Consider the following 25,889-nt stretch of genomic DNA (forward strand, 5'->3'; position numbering starts at 1 on the left):
AATACAATTAATAAATAAAACAATTAACAATAAATAAAATTAATATATAAATATAAAAAAATATAAATATATATTATATACTTTTTTAAGGAAGACAAGTTTGATTTGCTTTACTAAATATTGTTAATCTGCAACCCCAGCTTTGGTCAGATGGCTTTCTAATGTAGTGACTGATTTACAGCCAGTGCCGTTATTTCCTGACCCGGGTTAACATCTGCCATACTTAGATTGATCCTTGTTTGTTTGACCACATAGTGCTGGCTCTAAAAATAAACCAGCAGCAGGCAGTTCCTCCCCTGCTGCTCAGTTCAGTGTGTGTGAGATGTGATATAATACATCCGAAATGAAGTTTCTCTGTGCTGTTATCAGGTGTGGCCTTATAGCTACTGATAATTAAATATTATATTTAATACATAAAGTAAAAGTAACTATGTGATTGAACTTTTGTCTTTTGGCCAAAGGGTATGGAATGAGTCAGAGAGGCTAATTTCCATTATTTGATAAGAGACAATAACGACATGCTTGATTGGTTCATTCACTTCATTGCTTTGTCATTTGGTATTCTAATGGTAGTCATTCAGTGCCAGTGGGAGAGTGTCAGAAACATTTAAACTCCATTTCAGCAGCATCAAGAGCTATTAAGATTATCCTCTTTTTGTTGTAATTGCTTCATTTACAGTTGAATGAAAATAGATGATTTATTTGTGGTCAGATACAACCAACACAGATTTCAATTTAAACCTTGGGCAAAAGCTTAGGGTTCGGGGTTCGGATAAAGGCGACACGCTTATAGACGGTTCAACCATTTATAGGTCTGTATTTGTGATTAATATTATATACTACATATTCAAGTTTTTACTGTGGCTCTGAAGCTTTATTTAACTCTGAAGTCACTATTTAACCCCTCCTATAGGATCAGAAACACAGCATGGAACATTCCATGTCTGTGGCCACAAACACTACATGACTAGAAACCATTGAGAATCTCTCTCTAACACCCAGCAAACTGACATCATCCCTTAAATATTCCGACTAAACAAAGTTTCCCGTACTCCATCATGGAAGAACTCCATGTGCTCAGTGTATGTCCAGCAAATGCTGTTGAATTTACAGCCTCAATTTGTGTCGACGATTCAGAAGTGGATGGATAAACCGTCCGTTATTATGCAGTTGTAAAAGTTCATTAGTTCACTTCTTTATGTCTCTGAGACCCTGTTAGTGATGTCATTAAGAAAGCACTGCATTCAAGTCATTTCGGAATTACTGTAATTATAAGATGACAAATTCTTCTCTGAGCTGAAATGATTAATTTCTGTCCCCATTCATATTGTGGGTGTGGCATTAATGCACCTGTGTATAATCTTGCAAAATGTGAAAAGAAATGAATTTAAAAAAGAAACAGAGACTGCTAAGATTGATATGCTTATGCTTGATTAATTGAATAAATATATACAAAATATGCTGTCAGTCGGTGTATTAGTGTTGGAGAGTTTTCATTGACTCATTCAACTGATTCTTTCAGCTGATTCGTTCAAACATGTATAGTCCCTGAAATAGGACACAGCTGTTGATTCTTTCAGGGCTGTGCAGTAAGTGTTATGGGTAAGTCATTGAATCAATAATTTAACCATTCAAACCTGCTGTTTCATTTAGAAACAACTGAGTCTTTAAAAGGTTCATTCAATTGATTCGTTCAAAAACGATAATTTATTCAGGAACGAAAAGCCACAACAGTGAGTTGCGTCGAGCGAGACACGCAAAGCTTCTGCTACTTTGTTTAGATCTGTTTTCATTGACAAGCAATATTGTATCTACAAATATAAAATCCTCAATATAAACTTCTTGTATATTGAGCTGTTGTGTAAAAGCAGTGTCACACCATCAATCATGCTGTTTTTCGGAATATCCTTCGGCTGTCTGCAAGAGGTCGCAGTGTGATATTGCTCAAGCTATTTTGTACTCTTTTAATTTGTTGGTTTATGTACACATGCATAGTTTTTAGGGCTGTCAATTTAAAACTTTATTAATTTATGATACATCTGACATGGTGTGAATGCAGTATAAGCCCAGGTTGTGGGGATCTGGACAATTTATGGGCTCCATGATGCAGCCAAAGTGCTAACATTAGTTTACCGGGGAACACAAATTCAGAAAGGTCATTGTAAGAGGTCCAGGACATTATCACTGATTTTGGAGGTCTGCAGAGACATTAAAATTACTATGAAAACATAAAGAAACATTGAAAACAAGTTCTGCCCTGATGAGATCTGTAAGATGGAGCTGGTCCACACAGTGAAGCCTGCTGACATTGGGTTTCTCTCTTACTGAACAAACTTCATCCTGAGTGTGTGATTTAAATTTTATTCCTGCTCTCATAGATATATGCCTGCGCTAGGCTGCTTTCCCACACTGTTGTCAGATCCATATGGAAATTATTTCACCAAATCCACCTGGCAACTCATGAGGCCAAAAGTGATAAGAATATTCCCTTAATCTAACCGGACATTCATGCCTTCATGTAACTGACAAGGGTTCATTTTCAACTCAGCACACCTGTCAGCTGTCGGTGCATTATGTGGAGGACATATACTGTATGTATTCAGTGTTCATGTGCCTATATATATGATATATTGTCATCTGGAGCATCAGTAATAAAAAGTTGCCTATGATTTTTAATCAAACTTTCACCAGATAAGAATATCATCAACAGCCAAAGCTGTGGTTGTCATATTTGTGGCGTACTTATTACTTGGCTGAACCCCATATTGCACTTTTAGCAAATGACCTCATGGGAATATCAGCAAACTCAATTACTTCAACTAGGTATGAACAGGTGTCCAATTTTTCCCAAAACAGTCTAGTATTTAAAAGCTTTTTATAACTTAAAGGGATAGTTCACCCAAAAAAGAGAAAATATTCTGCCATCATATTCACCCTCATGTCATTCCAAACCTGACTTTGTCTTGTTCTTTTTCAAGAAAATCTTGGTCACTCTTTGCAGTATAATGACAGTAAATGTGTGCTGGACTCCAATATGCTCTAAAATGACAAAAAGCACCATTAAAGTGTCACGAAAATGTGGAAAATGCACTGTTTTTCTAGACTAAAGCCATATGACAGCATTCAGTGTCCAATTTGTGACGAATCTTTCTTTTGAGTCATCTGTTGAATGAATCATTGTTTCTGTTCACAAAATGGTCTGAATGATTCATTCACAAATTGGACTGATTAATTTCTCAAGTCCAACATTTAATGGTTCTTTGGAATTCTCCAGTCCCAATTCATTGTAAATGCATGGAAACGAGTGACATTATTCAAAATGTATCCTTTTGTGTTCCACAGAAGAAAGAAAGTCATTTGGGTTCGGAATGAAAAGATGAGAAAATGATAACATTATTTCTTTTTCTGGATGAACTATGGCTTTAATTTGCAGTTCGGTGCAGAAGATGTTTTAAAATCAACCATTTCAAAGAGGTCTCAAATATGAACAATAATTTCCCTGGAAAATCAAATAATTTCAACACTGTAAATGAATGTGAAGTATTTTAATGCTAAAGAAGATAAAATGAAACAATAGACTCTTTAATCAACATAACAGTCAGGATTCTGTGGTCAAATGCGTTTTGTGAAGGTCATGGAGGTTTTTGTGTTTTGTGGTTTGAAAAACTGCTGATGGAGTCAGCTCTCAAGCTGACAAAGGACCGATTGTATTTCATATGCTCCAGCAACAAATCTCATGCTTTTTCAATGCAGGCACATCTCATGCGTTCTATGCAGAGGTGTTTTTTTTTTTTTTTTAATCAATTTTGTAAAGATGAGCCATTAGGTACACAGCTGTAATTAAGCACTTTCCACCTCCTCTTAGCATTTTCTCAAAGTTATGATCCAAGATATTTCACATGTTCAGATCATGACTAATATATACCTAGTGGTGTATAAAATGATGACATGTTGAAGGAGGTAATATTTACATACATCATAATAGTTAGATTAATTAGTCATTTATTTTCTTATGAATTCTTTCTTGTTATTTGCAAATTATCACCAGTGAAGAGAAAATAAGCATATACAGGAAACACAAGTTGCTTTACTAAATGATGTGGCAGGTGTTTTCAGTTAAGTCATTAACAAGCAGGCAATTTTCCACAGATTTTGACATTGTTGCCCTCACAGATGTAGTAATTTGCACGTTATTGCAAGTTGCTCTGGTTAGAAAATACCCACTGAGAACATAAATAAGTGTGTTTTGAGGTATCTGAACTTATGCTAGCACGTTCGCTGCAAGTTATTCATTTTTTTTCCCTGGCAGTGGAGTGGTTTGTTGTTTCTTTCATCACCTTGTGTAATTTTTCATTGCCATGCACTTCTAGAGGATGAACAAGGCAGATTGACTGTATAATAGCTGTTTGTCATAGCTTCCTCTCATTTCTGTTCATTTGCACTTTATTACGCTTTTTTTCTACACTGCAAGCGAGCAACAAAACCAGAACAGTCTCGCTATAATCAATGGAGCTGTCTGTGCTCCAAGCATGCAACATTGATTATGACGATCTCGGTGTAGACAGCGTGTTAGCCTGAAGATGAACTGTAGGTCTCTCAGCGGAAGCAAGATCTCACATTTCCTGTTGAAACCCATTCAGTGAAGTTTAAGAGCAGAATCAAAAGCAGAACTGAGAGAGCCACAATTTAGCCCAAGGCTGATGTTTTGCGATATGGGAAAAAATAACACTAATACTATCATGTGACATTGCCAATTGGCTTACTTTGTTTCAGCCGGCATAGTATGTAGATTGAATTAAGGCCTGAGATGGAAGCTGAGAACATATACTTGTTCACACTGCATTCTGTATTTATAGTCCCCCTGTTATGTATTAAAAATAGTGGGTTTTTCTGCTGTTGATTTAAATCTGTTTAGCTACCTTTGGCTGTCTCTCTACTCCGATCACTGCAAATTTAGGAAGTCTGTAATTCTATCAGGTTCACTCAGTCACTGAGACCCAAGAGACGGACGGTCAGTTCAAATCCACTCAGGTCTGTTACGCTGCACAGTATTAAGTACGGATGTCATGTCTCGGCTCACAGTCACAACCCTATCATGTTTAACTAGACGTTTCACTCTTGGAAACATTTTGGTGTGTGTTTTGATTTTTTTTTTAAGTTTCATAATACTATTCTAAACTTGGTTTGCTTTTGGCATTTAAAGGGATAGTTGACCCAAAATGTAAATTCCGACTTTCTTTGATTTCCGTGGAGGACAAAAGGAGATATTTTGAAAAATGTCTTATTATTTTTTGTCCACCCAATTCAATACACACTGAAAATAAAGGTTCTTCATTCACTCTCAGAAAAAAGCTGTCCCTGGGGCAGTACCTTTTCAAAACATACTTTTTAGGTAATAATATGTGCACTTTAGATACTGATACAGTATGCATCGGGCGGTATCGCCCAGTGACAGCTTTTGTACCTTTTTTTCTGAGAGTGCTGGCATTGGTGGTTCCATGAAGAATCTTTAACATCCATAACAACTTTTTTATTGTGCAAAAGGTTCTTTATTGAGGAAAAAAGTTATTTGGATTATTACAATGTTCTTTACAGAAAAAAAGGTTCTTTATAAAACTTTTTACTGAAAGGTTCTTTGGGGAACCAAAATGGTTTTAGCTGCAAACCCCCCTTTTGTAACCTAGGATAACCTGGATCCAATGTTCTTTGAATGCTATTAATTTTTCCTTTGTGTTCCACAGAATAAAGAAAGCCATACAAGGATTTTATTTTATTTTTGGGTGAACTGTCCCTTTATATAACCAGGAAAAGTTAACAAACCATATGAACATTTGGTCAGATTAATGTTGCATGTTAACCAAGCCATATAAGCATCTAAATTCCTAATTTCTGTTCATTCAATGTCCAGGTTTATAAAAGACATGTTTTAGTAATTTAGATTAGGTAAATGGGTCTAGTCTTTGTTCTCTGACTTTGAACCTTTTCAATTTTCCACACCTCTGGAAAATAAGCAAAGCTTTCCAAAATCAAGCACAGTAGTAACATTAAGTTGGTCTCTGCACTTCCAACAAAGTCCTTTATTCTTCAGGCATTTTCTACAAATCGCGTGCCTTGTAATTACAGCATGAACTTTTCCCAGTCTTATTCTTCTCTGAGCTTTCATGGCTCATAATTGCAGCAATCACGTTTTATGAAAAGTGTGGTTTGGACCATTCTCTTTAAGCTTAATAGTTTGGGTGGGAGTATGGGGGAACGAGGCACGATAAGATGAGAAGGATGGAGGAGATGAAGTGAGGAGGGGTATTGGTTGTCACCGAAGCAGAAGCTGTCCTTTTCAACACATGCTGTCACTTGCGCACGCTAATCCACAAAGCTGTTGCTCGTGGGTGTAAACAATGCCAAAGCGGCGTGGCACCCACAAGTAATGACAGGGCGATATTTCGCATGAAATGTACAAGCTGACTCCAGGTGCCGTGTGTATTTCTGTGAAGCCGGTTTCGCTTGACGACTAATCGACAAGCCTTAATATTCACTTCCAGTATTTTGATGAAATGGCCGCTTAGTCATGTTTGCACGGTTTTAGTGTTTCTAAATAGCTCTGATTTGTCAGAGTGATTTTTCAGGAGACCTTTGGAAATGTTGTTGATTAACTCATTCAGGAAGTGTTAAGTAATTTCTATGCAACACTTTTTAGCCATCTCTCCTTCAAACATGTTTGTGACAGCAATTTTATGATGTGTTTATGATGGTAACTCTGTTGCACAGTTGAATTAAGCCTATGATTTAGTGTTGAATGATGTCATCACCGCCGCAGTTTCAGTAAGTGGATTTTGAAGCTGTTCTCTGAAGCTGCACTGATACCAAAAGTGTCATCCAACAGCAAAATTGCATTGGAAACGTAGGGAATAACCTGGAAATGATGTAATATGTCTGCAGTGCTGGTTGATGTCTACAGACATTGAGGATTAGAGCTGGAGTCCAGAAAAATCTCAGTGATTTTAAACAGATCTTGTTACTTAACATATAATCTACTTCAGGATTTAATTGGTCTAGCCTTTAAAAAATTGGACCTAAGGATTAGAAGGTTACCATCCAAACAAGCATAATCTATGAAAACTAAAAGAACTTCCGTGTGGTCACAGGAAGTGAGAATCTTTCATTTCTGATGTATGTTAATTTTAAATTGCTGATGACCTCAGCTATAATATAGAGCTTAGAATGGTTTATAGTCTCTCTCCCCCTGCATTTTGCATTTCATTTTATCCTGTTAGAATATCCCAACATATATTTTTTATTCATTTTGGTTTAGTCATTCTTGCATGGTAAAATGTTTAAAACCATACAGACATTTACTATAAAATCACCTTCTAAAGTTAAAGGCACTGTGTTTTTCATAGAATGAGATACTTGCTCTATATAGCTTTGTATTTAAAATGCTATGTTACACATTTTTTTAATTTAAAAAATGTTTATTAGTTTTCTCAATCACTCTAGATTTATTTTATTTTATGTATATTTTTTTTCTTCTTCCCCTGTCAGAATATCCCAGCATTTTTTGACTTTATTCATTCACTTTAAAATCACATTTTAAAGTATAAGGCACCGTTTCCTAGAATGACTCATATGCTGGCACACGCTAGCTTTACATTTCACGATAGCGGTCTCTTAATATGAAACCCTTTGCCCAGCAATCTAACATTATTTTGATCTACCCAAGATTGGACTCAAATTTCAAATTTGGAAACAACTCCTGGAGACTGGTCTGATTTTCTTAAGGGGTTTCCACCCTCTTTTCAAACAACATTAGCTGTGACCTCTTTGGCAGTCGATTCAGTATTATGTAATGCATGTGAATATGCCTATTGAATCTCTTTTAGCTTGGCTTTAACTGTATTTGGCCATCACGAGCAGCATAAACAGAGAGAAAGCCACAATCGGACATCAGAGGTCTAAAAACATGCCTAAAAACACTTTTTAGCTTGAAACGCTGACCTTGAGCTGTGCATTATAAAAAAGTTTCAGCAGGGAACCACTGAATGTTGAACTTTAATCTGTAGTTAAGAAGCTCTGTTTCCAATAATGTTTTTCATCAATGTGTTGCATAAACCTCACCCAGTTTTGGCTCTCAGCTTGGGGAGTTTGTTCAAAGGAAAGGAATGAGGCATGTTGAACATTTGGAAAACAAGTTAACGCTTCATCTACTCCGGGTCTCTGGTTTGGAGCTGGTTTCTGCTAGCCAAGCTCAGAGCTCTGAGTCAGGATGACGCTAGTGGAGATCCGCTTCCAGTCCACCTCACGCCCGAGATCACGTCGAATAGAATAATACTTACACTCTTGTTCCATAAACACCAGCTCTGTTGTCTTAATGGATACGATTACCTTCCAGCCCTCTCACTTGTCGTAGAGGAGAGCACCAGCTGTTGTTTTACATGCTCAGCTAATGTCGTAAAGTTTGTTTACAAAGGTCAGAAAGTGTGGTGTCTCTGAACACACCAGAGCTGATTCACACCATCAGTCAAATTCATTAAACAAGCTAATTTTGCCAGCTGAGCCCCCAACACGTTCTGCCATACATTAGGAGTTTATTCATGGGAATTGAAGCAAAAGATATAAAAAATAACCCCTTTTTTATACCTATATTCACTATGTTTGTGTGTATGAGAGGGTTTTTGCTATGTAAAAGTGTGTATGAGGTGATATGGTGGCAAGAGAGAATTAGTCCCTTTTTCCCCCATCACATTTCTATTCTTAGTGTAATTGTGTGTATTTATACAGTATGTGTGTATGTATGAGAGGAAGCGAGCGACAGTAATGTGATGGTAGTGGCGCTATTATGCCTGGAGGAAATGCTGTGACAACGAGTAGGTAAGATGCATTTGTGAGTAACCACCTGCTGAAAAATTGAATGCAAGACTAAATTTCATATATTTACATGCTGATTTTGCAAGAACAGAGGGTTTTACTTGGAAATAATAAGTCATGACATCATAAAATGAACAGGTCTAATCATTCTGCTATAAAAAGCTAATAAGCTTGTTTCTCCGGTGTGTATGACAGGTTTTATCAGTGCATAATCACACAAGTCCTGTGTTCGTGATATAAAGTTATTGAGTAGCTGGATGAAGAGGTCAAAGCCAGGCCCTCATAGAATCTGTTCAGCAGATTTCCAATAAATTGGAGTAACCTTCATTCACAAAGTTCTGCTTCATGTGTGGTGAGAAAAAGTTACAATTACAAAAAATAAAGTAACAATTATGGTATCTTTTTTTTCTGTGCTGAAGATTGCCTTCTCCGTTTAACACGTTTCACCACATTTTAAATAAATTCTGCAGAATTCCACATGTTTTTCCTCCAAAATCAGCACAGAAAATAGCTTTTTTTTTGTGTGCAACCAAATAATTTGTTAGTAATCGGATAGATGGCTTCCTGTAAACAAAAGCAACTATGATCACAAGTTCTGTCATTACCAATAGAGTTAAATGGAACTAACTTCCATAGTTAGCTAACGATGCTTTTGCGAAAATGCACCCCTGATTATGCTTGATCCAAATAAACTGCGATCAGACTGAAAAGGGTAGTGTAGACCTGAAATAATTGGTAGGAAAAAATTTAGCATTTAAACACCTGAAGCCAACTATTTTCTTTGGTTATTGGTTTTAAAAGAAAAACATTCTTAAACAGGACTTTCAGAATCTGAAACCTTGAAGGATTCATTCGTATTAACTAAAATTAGTGCTTGTAAACATACCTAATGTGAAAAAAGCCGGCAACTTCCACTTGGACTTGGTCTCTCTCGTGCTAGCCTTGGAAGGACTTGACCTGACTTTTTTTCTGAACAATAAGAATATAAATTGCAGTAACTGATTACAAAATAGACAGACGAAAGACTGGACAATGAATACATGAATACTGTTCTTGATTAAATGTATTGAATGTCAAACGCAACTGGCAGACCTTCTTAAAAATTGGGTGTACAATCAGAAAATTGTAGGAAAATATTAACAGCTGAGCAAATGCACTCAGTCTTTTACTGGAACTTGTAAAAGATGTGGATTTGCAAATGCCAATTTTTTTTAAGTATATCAAATGACCATTTTAACTACGATTGATTGGTTATTCTTCTGTGCAGTTTTATAAAGTCCTGCATAAGGCCTCAATCAAATCGCTCTCTGACGTCGCGTGCGGCTCATGTTAAAGAGCCAGTAACCCGGAATGCCTCTCAGTGAAGTCAAAATGATGAATCGCGCAGATCCAGTCAAACAATTACTGTGCAATTTGGAGCCCATGCAGTTGCATGCAAATTACCACTCAGCACTGGGAAGAATGCAAAGAGTAATGAGCAGGGACTCAAAATAAAATAAAGTTTTCACATATGAATGCCTTAAAGGAAACCCTCACTGAAACCCTCTGTCTGAATGCCCGGAGATTGGTATTCGAGGGGGTCGGCTGATAACACGCTGTCCCAGATTGCTGATAAGAGAACAACGTGTGTTTTTGATTGTTAGTGACAGCAAGGCTTACTTCAGCAGGGGAGAGCGGGGGGCGACACGCGTGCTGTTTTGGTGATGTAATCGGGGTCACTGCAGGAGGTAGCGCTTTCCATTACCAGTTGTTTTGGAGTTTTCCGGAGAGAAGGACCACAGGGCATCCGGGATAGCTATGACACAGACACTTAGCTCAGTATCACTTTGGTGCATGCAGCAGGCGTACGCAGCATGGTCATTACCCAGCATTCTTCGACAGGACATGTTTCCACATGCAATGTGTTTTAGTGCCTTTCATCTCTTCTGATAACAGTTATTGTCAGCTTTCACACTCACAGAGATTGATATAATTTCTGTCTGTGTGAATCATATTATTTATCTGCAGTACTCTCTTGCTTTTGGACTTTGTTTTGCTGTTCTGACTGATCAATAGCAAATGCTTCTAGTGAAGATTGCTGAAGGTCTAATAGGTTTTTACATTTATTCATTAGGCAAGTCAATAATTTACAAGAAATTCTCACAAGTTAGATTTGAATGCAACACTGACTCTAAAGATACAATAGCATAATGAACAAAGTAAACAGAAAGTGGAAATATGAAGAAAAATACTGGAACAGGATTAAAATCAGTTAAATCTATAGGCCTAGCGTGAAACGTACAGTCTGATTCACAAACAAATTCCTCTTATAAGCTGGTTCTTTTTAGTGAATCAAAACGTGCAGTATAAACAATGTAGTTTGACTCCCAAATGCATGACTCTTATGAACTGATTCTTTTTATGAATCAAAACAAACAGAACAACCATTGTAGTTCAATTCCTGAACAAACGACTCTAAACAGGTTCTTTTTAGTGAATCAAGACATACAGTACAACCAGTGTAGTGTAGTTTGATTCCTGAATTAATGACTCTTGACTTGTTACCCATTTTTTAAACGGAAATAAAGATACTGTTAAAACAGTGTTGTTTGAATCCCAAGTGAATTACTCATATAAACAGGATCCTTTTTAGTGACTTAAAACCAGACAGCATGACCAGTCTAGTTCAACTGATTCACAGATAATTGAGCCTATTCTTTTTAGCGAATCTAAACCATATAGTGAGCATGTTCTTTCTACTGAATCAAATCCATAAAGCATACATTTTACCTAGGTTTGTGAGAAATGTGAACACATTTCTGTTGGCTTAGTATTTAAGACCAGGTAATAGATTTGCATTTATGCCATGGCTATCATTAAATAGTCTAAACATACCTTTTGCTGGAATTGTTGTAAATGAATGTATTGATTTATTTCAGTCATTTGGAAATGGAGTTGGGAGACCTGTCTGAGACGGTTATTATTTCTCCATTATATAAATTCTATCTGGTGACGCTAGTGGCTAATAAATTACACACTTCACCTTGAAAACTCCAGGCAATGAAGATTGGAAGAAAATAGTTAAAAGCTTTTGTGAGCTCTTGATTATGTGACCTGCAATTCAAGAACCAGTTGGGATCATTTAGAAGTCAACACACGATCTGTTCATCCATCACACTGTTAATAGGCCTTTTAAGGCAAATGTTGTTTATGTACATGTCAATGCTGTTTTCATTTTATGTCGTCTCTTGTATTCACCTAGTGTTTTCTTGTCCTTAGTATGTTCTAATTGCCTTCAGGGTCAATGTTACATGTGTTGAATACTAATATTGCTAACATATTTGCATACATTACTGTTTAAAACTTTGGGGTCGGTAAGTGTTTTTGGCCAAAAAAGGTGTTTTTGAAAAAAGTATTTTACAGTATGCTCACCAAGGCTGCATTTATTTGATCAAAAATACAGTAAAAACTAATATTGTGAAATGATATTATGATTTAAAATAATTATTTTCTATTTGAATATATTTTAAAATGTAATGTATTCCTGTGATGGCAAAGCTGAAATTTCAGCAGCCATTGCTCGAATCAGAGTCACATGATCCTTCAGAAATCATTCTAATATGCTGATTTGGTGCTCCATAAACCGATAATATTTTTGTTTTTCAGAATCTTTTGATGAAATTTCAATAGAACAGCATTTATTTAAAATGGCAATCTTTTTAACATTATAAATGTCACTTTTGATCAATTTAGTGCATCATTGCTGAATAAAAATATTAATTTCTTAATGTTTGTAGTGTATGTATGCTGTATGCACAGTTGCTTAGTGGAAATATTTGAGGAGATTGTGCTGACCGTTTCTCTGACAGTCATGTGTGTCTTAAATTCAAACAGACACATGCCGTCAGCGACAAATCTGCGGACCGATCCAACTTTCTGATCACCGAACAACTCGGAGCAAATCCCTGGGGATGATTCCAAAAACCATTAAAGCTCTGCGGTCAGCCAGTACTGGAGACATACTGCGCAGTCACACGACGCCTGTAGACACCGCCGCATCCCTCTCCTCAAACTCCTCCCTCCGTTCCCCAGAAATGCAGCATTCCTGGTTCTTATTGCCATACATATGGATTCCATCTGCTTAGGGCTGCCAGAATTCAGCATGTGTGATTTAACCTATTACAAAACTCTCTCAAACTATTGTTTCAGTTGTCCACTATATGGTTAAATTGAGGGTGTAGGATATCTAAGTATCTCGTGTGTCACAAAAATACCATCTTGCACAAGAAATATTGGATATTATTTTACTTATGTGTGGGTTTAACCTAGCATAGAGGTTAGTAAAGGAGTTGACCAAGCGCAAAACTGCGTGAGTGTAGTAGGTGTTGTGGGTGTAGGTTTACATGGTGTGGCTTGAATCACTTTCTAGCTTTTGCATGCTGGCATTGCACTGTGAGAAATCCAGGAAGTTGTTTTTCCACATTTGTACTTGGAGAGAGACAGAAAATGTGTGTGTATGTGTTTTCATGCATTCCCAGGCTAAGTGAGCAGGCCGGGCTTCACAGGCCTTTAAAATAGATTTAAATACAGACTCTAAGCTGCAGTGAGGTCCGTGGCGTATCCGCATTCGGCACGCGTGCATGGGAAAGCTGGGAAAACTCCAGTATGTCCCAGCGGTTCCTCCCCATTGACTGCACAAGCGTACTAGCTCTTCTAATGTCCTCTTGTCAGCCTGTCAAAGCGCTTTTGGTCAACTGGTCCACTGTGAAGCATGTGATAAGTACTGTAATGCAATTCTGGCACCCTAGAGGTAAAATGCAAATGATTTTATAGAGCCTCCTGTATGAGCCAACCTGTGGATGCTGTGTTTTTCCAAACCAAAGCCTTTGGTTTTGGCCAAAAGGAGTGTGTTGTATGTTGCCAATGTGAATTCATTGGGTTTTGACATTGTTACAGGGCATTGACGCCTGCACACCCACAATCCTAAGCTGGTTTAAACCTGGCTGACGCCTTCATTATTCGTTCTCTCTCGTTCATCGGCTTGAAAACAACATGTATTGAAATTTGCTAGTCTAAGTTAGCTTGAATAACAGTTTTCAACATTTTTCAATTACTTATTGAATGTACAGATTAGTAATGAGCAACCTCAGATATATTATAGACATCTATAGCATTTGAACACTTACGCCACACATAAAATGTATACATTTTAAATTGCATTAAATAACAGAATACATTTTTTCCCTTACTATTTTATTTTATTTATTATTTTGTTTTTGTTTTTATTTTATTTTGTTTTATTTTATTTAACATTCGACCATAAAGTGTCCTTAATTTTGGACAATATACACTACTGTTCAAAAGTTTAGCGTCAGTAAGTTTTTATTTTTTAAGAAATTAATACTTTTATTCAGCAAGTGACAGTAAAGTCATTTCTAGTGTTACAAAATATTTCATGTATTGAATCTGCTAGGTTTGCTTTAATAAAAGTAGTTTTCAAAGTCACATTCTGCAAAAACCCATTGCTATTTGAGGTCAACCAAAATGCTTTATTAAAAACAAACTACATCACAAAGTTATGACTTATCACTCTATCATAATAACACACTCCAGTTGTAATGTGGGCTCTAAACCACATCCCCAGCTCAAGGAGGTCTGTATCTTTTAGGTCAAATGTCTTAAATAAATCCACTGATGTCCAGCAGACAGTCAGAATAGAGAAAATGTGTGTTGTAAGTTGGAAAGAAAAGCTGGAGGCTCTATTTTTCTCAGTCTACTTATGTCATCATAAACAGAGTTCCTTGAGAATAGAGACTTTGCGGTACGGGTATCACTTTGGACACACTTTTAATGGTTTCCAAACCCACAGGCCTTTTGGATAGTGAGCTGGCATGAGGGAGGTCTTAATCTGCAGTGGCATCACTGGCAGATACTGCACACTTGAAGAAGACGAATAAAGAGCTTGAGGGAAAAACTTTTCACTTCATGACCTGGCATCATGATCATTTATTTATTATTATGCAGCATTATGCAAATGCATTTTCACACTGGTCGCCATAACTCATTAAAGCCATGAGTGAAGTAGTGGAGGCGCTGTGTGACTGACAGTATGGTTTCAAGCTTTAGGCTTTTTCCTTGCAGCCTGATGCTTTGGTTGTTCCGGTAGATCAGCTCTTTTTTTTTTTACTCTTTATAAAATAAACATTTCACAATCTTTAATACCCGTGAAATACTGATTTTCTTCTTTTCAATCAATTCCTTTTCAATAATTTAACTGCAGGTAATTATTTTAGTTGCAGTCACAGGATGCTGTTACCTGACCTCTGAATAACCTGAAAAATATTAATACTAAAATATTAATATTATTATTCTACATTCTATTCAATTATTTATTGAATAAACTGACTCGGGGATCTACAAAGAGCAACCTCAGATATATAGTCATGTATAAGCATTTGAACACTTAACACCACACATAAAGTATATGAATTTTATCACAGAATATTAAACAAAGGGGGGTTGTTGTTGTTTGTTTTTTTTGCATTTTTGCAATTTTTTTTTTGACTTGTAACATTTAACAACCATTAAAGTGTCCAAATGTCTCAATTTTGAATAATATCATTACAAGTATGCATGAAACGGATCAACAGTGACAGTAAAGACATTTTATAGAGTTACAAAAGATTTATATTTTAAATAAGTGCTGAATTATTTATCAATAAAATGCTGAATTAAATTTTAAAATATATTAAAAAGTTATTTTAAATAATATTTTAAAATATTACTATTTTTACAGTATTTTTTTAATCAAATAAATACAGCATCTTTACTTACTTACTTCTTTCAAAAACATAAAAAAATCTTATTGACCCCAAACCTTTTGTTTCATTTTCTAATATTAAGCAAGGTTGTTGTTGTGAAATATTTTGCTTGTGCTATTTTTCTCAAAAATAAATGGTACACGTCATATTTAGTTATCTGAAGCATTGACCTTCAAAATATATTTTCGGCAGTAGGCCAACTGTAAAAACCTGCCATAAAATGTTTTTGAGCATGATTTCTTTTTGAAGCATAATCACACAGAACAAAAGAAGGCCAGGATTTGGAAGAAGCCAGGCGTTTAAAGTTATTTACAGTGCGTGTGTGTGCATTTCTCTACGTGTGAAGTCTTTATAGCCTACTGTAATTTGAAAAGTTTACCCTGACCGATGTTTGAGGAAGTGGAGCTGAAAGGAAAGCGAGCGAGATGCCAGTCTTACCACCCGTTGCTTTAAGCGTTTCAGGCTGGCTGTGCATGAGCCTGGCACACTCATCTGTCACGGAGACCCACTGAGAGTTTTAATAAGAGCTGTGGACTCAGGAGATTATAGTGAACGAGGGGGAATTTTGCGCCGCTCTAGGATCTTATACACCTGTCATTCATTCTTCATTGAGCTGAGGCAAGGGCAATGGAGAGCAAGATCTTATTATGAACATCTGCAGGGCTGCGAATTAGTTTGTATTGATACATGAATACAATAGCAGAGTACTAGGCCCAGGACAGTGAGGTGTGGTCTTGCATTGCTAAATACCTGTACTTCCTCCCATGCCGCAGGCAAGTAACCATCACTCCACCCCTGCCTTGTCTCCATGGCAACCTAGTTCAAATTCTATCAGGATGCGCCTTATTTTTTATTCCTCCTTGAAGCAAAGCACTTACTGTAAGATGGACTGCATGATCTATATAGAAGCAATTATATAAGGGTGTATTTTTAATAATAATAACATGCCTTGGAAGACCTATGATGAGTTTGTCGAGCAATATATTTACATTATGATAAGCAACATACACTGCCATCACATTTCCCCGGGTGAAGCTGATTAAGGATTTACATCATTCCCGCTCTCAGGCAGGCCCCTAAAATTACATTTGTATGAAGGTAGAATGACGTCAAAAAGATTTGCATACGCAGGGTAAGAGTTGTGGAAGTGTACATTTGTTTTAATTTATTTTTTTACTGTATGTGTACGTTAAAAGTACCATTCCGACAGCAAGAATTATCCTGAACTAAATGAAGATTAATGTCTTGGGTATGATGTGTTTATTGGACCAATCAGATAAGAGTAACTGGAGAGTCAGCGAGAGGCTCATTTGATTGGCTACAAGAAGAAGGTGGCCCCGCCCTCCCCTCACACTTTTGTGCCAAAATTGTAAGCGCAGAGAAAAGAAAGATGGAGCTGTACATATCGGTTTATTTCGGGAACTTTTTGCCCCACATGTACAACAAGTCATTTAGACATTTGCAACAGTTACTTTCTTTACGCATACAGATTGGTTCTATGCAGTCAATCCGTTTTGCAGTTCTTTAAACTGTTGTTTTCGCTTGCAAATCACTGTTCACAGGCTTGCAGTACTTTTGACCGTCTTTTGGCGAAAAAAAACGTGCCAAAAGTGTAAGCGCGGAAAAATGGAAGTCAGAAGCATGCAGATCATATTTATTTTGCGTTAGCATGAAGCTGCAGTTTCACAATACATGAATTACACTTACGAATAACAGTAAAATGCTGCAAATAATTTTTTCTTGCGCTTGAAACACGATTTACACCTTTACAAAGCTTCTCTTGCGCATGCAAATTTAATTTACGCTTACAGTCTTATGTACACTTCCACAACTCTTACCCTGCGTATGCAAATCTTTTTGACGTCATTCCACCTTCATACATTTACCTCACGAGAGTAAATTAGACGGTTCAAACGAAAGCCCCTCTGTCAGTGGAGGACAACAAAACAGAGTCATTTGTTTCCGCCACATCATAATTTAACACGCCGTCGGCTCCAGGAGTGTTTGGCAACAATGGGACTGATGGAAACACAGGGATGAGAGCGAATCCAATTTTCGAGGAGCCCAACCATCCTGTTAAAAACAATAACCTATGAAGGTAGAATGACGTCAAAAAGATTTGCATACGCAGGGTAAGCTTGCAAATCACTGTTCATAGGCTTACAGTGCTTTTGACCGTCTTTTGGTGAAAAAAACGTGGCAAAAGTTTAAGCGCGGAAAAATGGAAGTCAGAAGCATGCAGATCATATTTATTTTGCGTTAGCATGAAACTGCAGGTTTCACAATACATGAATTACACTTACGAATAACAGTAAAATGCTGCAAATAATTTTTTCTTGCGCTTGAAACACGATTTACACCTTTACAAAGCTTCTCTTGCGCATGCAAATTGAATTTATGCTTACAGTCTTATGTACACTTCCACAACTCTTACCCTGCGTATGCGAATCTTTTTGACGTCATTCTACCTTCATAATAACCACTGTGATTCAGACACTAACGGAGTCTCACCCCAGCGGTTTGGCTGTGAGCTGGGATGAAAAGCTTTGTGATGGTGCAGTAGTGCTGAACAAGCGAGCCTTCAATCTAATGTTGATTTCAGGGACGCTTCAGGGACGACTCGCAGGGACGAGTCGGTTTCATTGGTAAAGTGCGGAATCCTTTCAGGTGTCGTCATTGAAACATTAGCATTAAGTTATATGCATGTTGACCTAAGTCTGTGTTCCACAAATAGAGGACAGCGGTTCTTTACAGTAATTGCTGTTTGTCTGGAAAGGTGATACGCCTCTCTTTCTCCTTGTGAGCAGACAAAACAAGCGGCCGGCCAAGTTTATCACCTGTTACTGCCTAGAAGGGAGCCCTGGGGGGCCTGTTATACAGTTTGCCTGCTTATTATTATTAAAGAGATAGCCCATCCAAAAATGAAAATGGGATTATTTGCTCACCCTTATGTTGTTCCAAACCTGTATGACTTTCTTTGTTCTTTGGAACATACAAGAAAATATTTTGATAAATGTTGATAACCAAACAGTTTCGATTCGATTGACTTCTGTTTTATGGACAAAAAACACAATGGAAGTCGATGGGAACCCATTTTTTTTTTTACTAATATTCTTCAAAATATTTTCTTTCGTCTTCCACAAAAGAAAGAAAGTTATATGGGTTTGGAACGACATGAGGGGTGAGTATTATAGAGTTTTCATTTTTGGCTGAACTATCCTTTTAAATGAAGATGACGCTCCTCTGCAGTGAATGGGTGCCATCAGAATGGGAGTTCAAACAGCTGATAAAAACATCACAATAATCCACACGTAATCCACACCACTCCAGTCCATCATTTAATATCTTGTGAAGTGAAAAGCTGCGTGTTTGTTAGAAACACATCCTCCATTAAGGCGTTTTAAAATACTGCTTCTGGACGAAATATGAGTCCATAATCCATAATAACACTTCCTCCAGCCTCCAGTAAAAAATTTAAAAAATCTCCTGTTGTCCTCTTACATCAAAATCCATCTGCATATTTACTGTTTTGGACTATTTTCGCTTGTAAACAGTGCTTGATCTGTGCACATTTCTCTCCTGATTCAGACGAGACGACTTTTCCACTGGAGAAAGCAATATTATGGATTGAGGAATTTAGCTGGAAGCAATGGTTTGAAGTTTTTGTGATTTTAGCCGGAAGCAACACCAGTGGTTTTTCAGGATGAGACAGAAGTCCTTGTAGTCCTAGTATTGAGCTGATGAGCGTGGTGCTAACAACAGCAAGGTCGTGGGTTCTGTTCCTGAGGGGGGTGTGTCTTTGATATTATTACCATTATTATTATATTATTATATAATGCTGGTAATACTGGAACTTTGAGTTTAACAGCTGCATTTTTTTCTAGCTGAACTTTTTTTTTATTCTTTTTTTTTAATACTTTTGTGCAGGAATCCTCAGTTTGCCGGACAGTTTGAGCCTGCACAGGAACCAGCAGCGCTCAAATAAAGCTGGAGACGCCTACAGTCAGTCCGAGCAGCGTACTATTGAGCAGTCCCTGCTGGCCACACGCGTGGGGAGCATCTCTGAGCTCAGTGAGTAACCAAACGTCTATTTTTCACCTTAAATTAAAGCTCTTCTGGCACTTTATACTTTATCTACCAATCATTCCTTGTTCAGATAAGCGGAAGCCACCCATCATTCTTTGGTTAAATACTTGTTTGTGTTTGCATGTGTGTGCATACACCTCTTTTAAGTGTTTTACCCGGTACTAGTTCTGTCGGGTGATCTACAGCTCTGTTTGATTTGCATGTACAGCACATTTTCACAGTACTCAGGAACAGCTGCATGATGGTGCGGAGTGTTTAAAGATATAAATTTCAATGGAAATTCATTTCGTTTGAAGTAAGTATTAGCCCCAGGTTGGAGCATTTCACACCAAAGTGGTATGTGTTTACTAGTAGGAATCCATCTGCTCAGGATTCAGGTCTCCATCTCTCACCTCAAACAGGCCTTTAGCTCTCAACATCCCATCCAGCACAATCCACTCTCATACAAGTACCATACACTGTATTTGATTTTCCCATTAATTTAATGCACTGCTTTAGATATATCAGTTTTTAAAAGGGTCGTTGTTATTAGTAACTCAACTGTTTAACAAAGCACTTAGTTAGGCAGCATGCAGTTTGTCCTGTGTGCATCTCCATCTGGTTTAACAATGCGTAGAAACATATTGTATTGTATTGTTAATAATTAATAATAATAATCAACAAATATGTAAAATAATTAATTTATAATTATGAAATTAGACAATTTAATTTATGATTTTGTTCGCGTGTCAGTATTCTGTTTTATTCTATTTTGTGTTTTCTACACACTCACATATGTATATAATATATAATGCATATATTTGCATTATATATTATATGTGATAGCAGTTCTTCCCTGCTTTATTATTATATATGCATTTATTTTTTGTTTTATGTATATTATAATATATGTAATATATGAGCAATATCACACACACATATATGCATTTATTTTTTGTTTATGTATATTATAATATATGTAATATATGAGCAATATCACACACACATATATGCATTTATTTTTTGTTTATGTATATTATAATATATGTAATATATGAGCAATATCACACACACATATATGCATTTATTTTTTGTTTATGTATATTATAATATATGTAATATATGAGCAATATCACACACACACACACACACACACACACACACACACACACACACACACATATATATATATATATATATATGCATTTATTTTCTGTTTTATGTATAATTATGTATATTTAGAGTATTATGGAATATTATTATATATCTAGATTTATTTTATGTTTATTTATAAATATATATTATATTTAAATTTTTCAAAAACTAATATATGTACAGTATACATTGCATTCTTGCATTTATTTGCATGCTAAATTGGTCTTCTTTCTTGCATATTTTTGGAATACTAAATTATAAAAGCTTATGTCTTACTTGTGCATATTTATCTAGTTATAGTTGCCTTTACTTTACTGCACAGTGACGTGTGATGTGCAGCCATCTGAAAACAAGATGCATGCTGAATATCATGACAACAACAGCATTTAATTTAAGCAGAACCAAAGCCTAAAACTCAGTCTTGCCTAAAACTTTAACACTATTGGTTTGCTGCCTTGCAAGCACTGGTATTTCTTTCTGGAAATGCAAATCTAATTAGATGTAAAGCTCTTTTACTTAGGAGATTGGTCATGTAATTCAATATATTTTACAGTAGAAAGCTTGTTCTATTCTTGAGAACATTGATTTTAAACGCAATACTATATGTGCTGCAGGACAGACCTTGAAAGCGAAATCTTTGTAGTCACAATGGCTGCCTTGTATGAACTCGGCAACAACAAACACAAAAATACAACAAATAAGCATGGCACTGTTTAATATGTGAAAAGTAAATGGGAACTTCTCATGGCAAAGCCTGGAGAAGCAGATATGCGCAAAATGCTGCAGTTTGTTCCTTCAGAAAAGCCTGTGCTCTTCAAAACTTAAATAAAAAATTTCCATTAGTACTTTTTTATAGACACAGTATCCATGGAGATTTCCATAAAATGCTTAGTCTATTTCCAGCTCCTCTTTTCTGTCTGTCTCTCTCTTTCTCATGGATGTCCCCAGTGACCCTGCAGGGGAAGTTGAGGGCAGTTTGAACCCTGGTTAGGGACAACGGTCCTCCCCTGATTTACACATTCAGTATTCCGCCTCCAGCAAGGGCAGGAACAACAACTGTCACATAGAGGCTCTTTCTGCTTTTGGACAGTCACAACAGAACACTCTCACTCAAAGGGCAGAGTTTATTTTAAGAGAAGGCTGAACTTGCAAAATGTAGATCTAATTATACAGCTTTTAATGACAAATGAGTTTTTGTGTGTTGCTGATTTAAAAAAAATATATTTTACAGAGTTTGCCTATCAAGAAAGATTTAAAATAGTATAAACTTGATGTGAACAAGCCCCAAGTCTGTATTCAGAAGAACTTGAATGTTTCGTAATATAAACACTACTGGTGAAAAGTTTGGAATAATTAAGGTTAAAGTTTTTGAAAGAAACACAGTTTTAAATATACATTATGTGATACACTACCAGTCAAAAGTTTGGAATAATTAAGATTTTTTAAAGAAATGTCTTATGCTCACCAAGGCAAACATTTAGTAGAAACAGTAATAATGTGAAATATTACAATTTAAAAGAACCGTTTAATATTACATTTATATAAAAAAAATTATTCCTGTGATAGCAAAGCTTAATTTAAAAAACATTTTTTGTTTAATATCTTTGTGGAAACAGTGATATTTTTTTAGGGTACTTTCAAAAGCAATAGTTCAAAAGAATAGCATTTTTAAATAGCAATCTTTTGCAACATTATAATTGTCTTTACTGTCACTTTTGATCAATTGAATGTGTCCTTGTTGAATAAAAGTATTAATTTATTTTTTTAAATCTTAGTTAGCCTAAACTTTTTAATGATAGTGTATCATGGTTCCCACAAAAATATTAAGCAGCAAAAACTATGCACCAAATTATTATATCAGAATGATTTATGATCATGTGACACTGAAAACTGCAGTAATTGCTGCTGAACATTCAGCTTTGCCATCACAGGAATGCATTTTCTTTTAAATTATAATAATATTTCACAATATTACTAATTTACTGTAATTGTTTTAAATCAGATTTTTCATCTTGGTAAACATAAGAGACTTTTTTCCAAAACAAAAATCATAATTATTCCAAATATTTTACTTCTATTAGGTAATGTATATTTATAACTGTCTTTAAGTACAGTGTTTGTACCAGGCTTTTGTAGTAGGATCAGGGTTATTATAAAGTTCAAAGCTGTATGTTATTAAAGCGTAATGGAAGGCATTCAGACTCAAAGTCACTGCCTCTCAGCAAATCACTGTACATCTGAAGTACATATGACCTTTTGTAGGCTTGTCACGATCCTCTCACAGCTGTATATATCCAGAGGGAAGCCTGAATTCCATACGGTAATAGTACATTAATGCAATTACACTCATAAAATCCCATAACAGCAGAGCATGGCGATAGATTAAATCTTCTTCTTACAGTACATAGGTTTTTATGAGTCACTCATGAGCAGGTTAGGTAGAAGACGTCTCTCCCTGCAGAGCATTAAAAGGTCAAAAGGTCAATGCATTAAGAGCCTTTTTGGTCACGTTCTTGTCTCTTTAAATTCCATTGTGTCTTTGAGTTAGCAGATCTTGTTCCTTAATAATTCCCTCTCCAGATCTGCACTGAAGAATCTGACTCTTTCTGGGGTCAATTTAGCAGTAATGCAGATTGAGTAGCTATTGCTTGCTGTATAGAAAAGATAAGTGGTGCACATTTAAATTTAGTTTCTATTATGTGAAATAAAATCTAATAACTGAGGGACAAATGAAGTCCAGAAAAGCTAAGCTCCATTGCACTTTATGGGCTTTCTCCTACATACTACATTCATTCGTGTAATGGTTTGTTTGATCTAAATAAGACCAATTCTCTGCTTTTAGCATTTATGTGTGTGCGTGCAAAAACTTTACCTTGGGCTATGGCAGTTACTTAGCCATTAACAGCTAATTGGGAAACGTACATTTGTTGATAGTCATTTTCGCATTAGTCTGCACCGATTCTAAAAACAGCCCTAAAGGAGAATCGACTCTTATGCGGAATAAATAGCTGTTTAAGTGTCTTACATTAGGCTCTGTCTGAACGAAACCTGCACAACAGTCAGGAGTTTTTTTTTCTTAGGTTGGCCAGACACCAATCAAAGACCTTCATGGCTGGATTGCCATCACTGAGTGTTTCCATGCCGCAACATAACATTTTTTTCCCCTGTTTTCCTAAAAGTCTCTGTTTCCTCCCATAGCTATGTTAATGCATCTATTCCCTCTTGCGCCATAAAACGCTCATTACATTTCATTGCTTCATTGCTCTGGAGCACCGCTGGTGCCCAATGACTGGTTCTTAATTGTTTATCTACACTTTTCTTACAGGATATACAGTAATTCTAGTGAGCAGTGAGTTTTCTGTCACAGGAAATGTAGCTGTAACCTTGATGGCTGCTGAGATGTACATTTCTCTGGCATGTCTGGAAAAGCCAACCTCATTACGTACAGTAGGTGTGAGGAGACCCAGACTAAGTATTTTCAACAGAAGAATAAGAAATAACTGTGGGTGAAAATCATGAAAAGGTAAATATACAGTATCTACGGTACTTTAAACATATGCAATATATCTAAAAGGAAGCAAAACTCAAATGGTCTTAAAATACAAATTATTATTATTATTATTATTATTGATACATGCACACAAAATATGCTCAAATGTTTCAATGCAAAAAGTCTTATGCGTATCGTCATTATTGTTTTATTAATATTTTAATGGTATTTACTATTTTATAGTAATAATAATGCTACATAACATTATTATTACATATAGTAGATACTGTATATTTAATAAGTATATAATTTTTTTCACATTACAGTAATGAGAATATGACTTTTGCATTATAGTAATAAGAAATGTTCTTAATTGTATACTTAATTTAGGTTTGATTTTGATAATGTTTTCAATAAAATATTTAATAATTACATGTAATATTTTATAAGATTAATAATTAAAATGATAAATTATTACTAATCATCATTAATTAACAAGTGTAATAATGAAATTGTATATATTATTATATTTTAATAAAATATTGTTATATATATATATATATATTAAATTTTACATTTTAATATATATCAAATTTTTGTACAATTAAATTATAGTTGTTGTTTTATTTAAAATAATGTATCCCAAAAATGTAAATGTAAAATGAAAATGTATCCCAAAATCAATCTATCTAGGCTATCTTGAATTTGGGATACAGTTTGTGATGTTATACCCATGACGTGCAATTTTCCAGACATTTTAAATAAAACAACTACAGTTAATCCAACGAATCCCAGTCTGACGTTTCAAAAGACAAAAAAATCTGTTCTGTTACATAAAGCCAAGCAGAGCACCTTCCTCTCTCGTGGCCTTTCCTTGATAATTTATGTCGTGGTTCAGGGAGGACAGCCAATCGATTCTGCTCAGTTTTCACAGTAAAACACCATTCTGCACCCTCCATTCCCAACATCTCGTTTTCAGTCTGGTGATGAAGGGCACCTTCTCTGCTGTTACGGATGAGAGTATCATATTTAATCCAAGACGCTCAAGCAAAAAGAAGATCTTCTGCTGTGTTGTTATCTTACATTGCCAATACGTATTCATACGAATACCCTACAGTACCTGTAGATGATTGGCTCTCTTGGTAATGAGGTTTACAGTCATGACTAATAGACGAAGACCTTTTACTGTGGCCGTGTTTGTTTAGCTAGTTAATCTTGAGCATATCTCTCAGTCAGTTCCTCTGCTGCCCCTCTGACTTGAGGAAATGTCACACGCTATCATGAATAAGAGATGAGTGTCGGTCACAGAAGTGCCCCAGGTGGCTTCCAGCCCCTCTCCTCCTCTCGAGAGCCTCCTGCCACCACCTCCGACTGCAAACGTCGTGGGTTTCTCTGCTGACAGGTGTATTCTTGCGCTTTATTGTTTCGTGCGTGTAGCTGCCACAGCTGCTGATAATGTATTCCGCATAATCCTGTAATTATTGTGTGTAATTACAGTGCATATCTTTGGCCTCCGC

The 25,889-nt window shown here is 36.1% G+C and overlaps 1 protein-coding gene across 1 annotated transcript in view; it reads left to right on the forward strand.

Moving 5' to 3' along the window:
* The window catches only part of btbd11b (BTB (POZ) domain containing 11b), a 67,037-nt gene that overhangs the window by 21,630 nt on the left and 19,518 nt on the right, over positions 1 to 25,889 (forward strand). Inside the window, exon 3 of the mRNA XM_016455326.1 lies at positions 19,590 to 19,733. Within this exon, the coding sequence (XP_016310812.1) occupies positions 19,590 to 19,733 (144 nt within the window). The remainder of the gene's footprint in view (positions 1 to 19,589; positions 19,734 to 25,889) is intronic.

Source organism: Sinocyclocheilus anshuiensis, unplaced genomic scaffold (genome assembly GCF_001515605.1).
Source record: "Sinocyclocheilus anshuiensis isolate Anshui unplaced genomic scaffold, SAMN03320099.WGS_v1.1 scaffold571, whole genome shotgun sequence".
NCBI lineage: Eukaryota > Metazoa > Chordata > Actinopteri > Cypriniformes > Cyprinidae > Sinocyclocheilus > Sinocyclocheilus anshuiensis.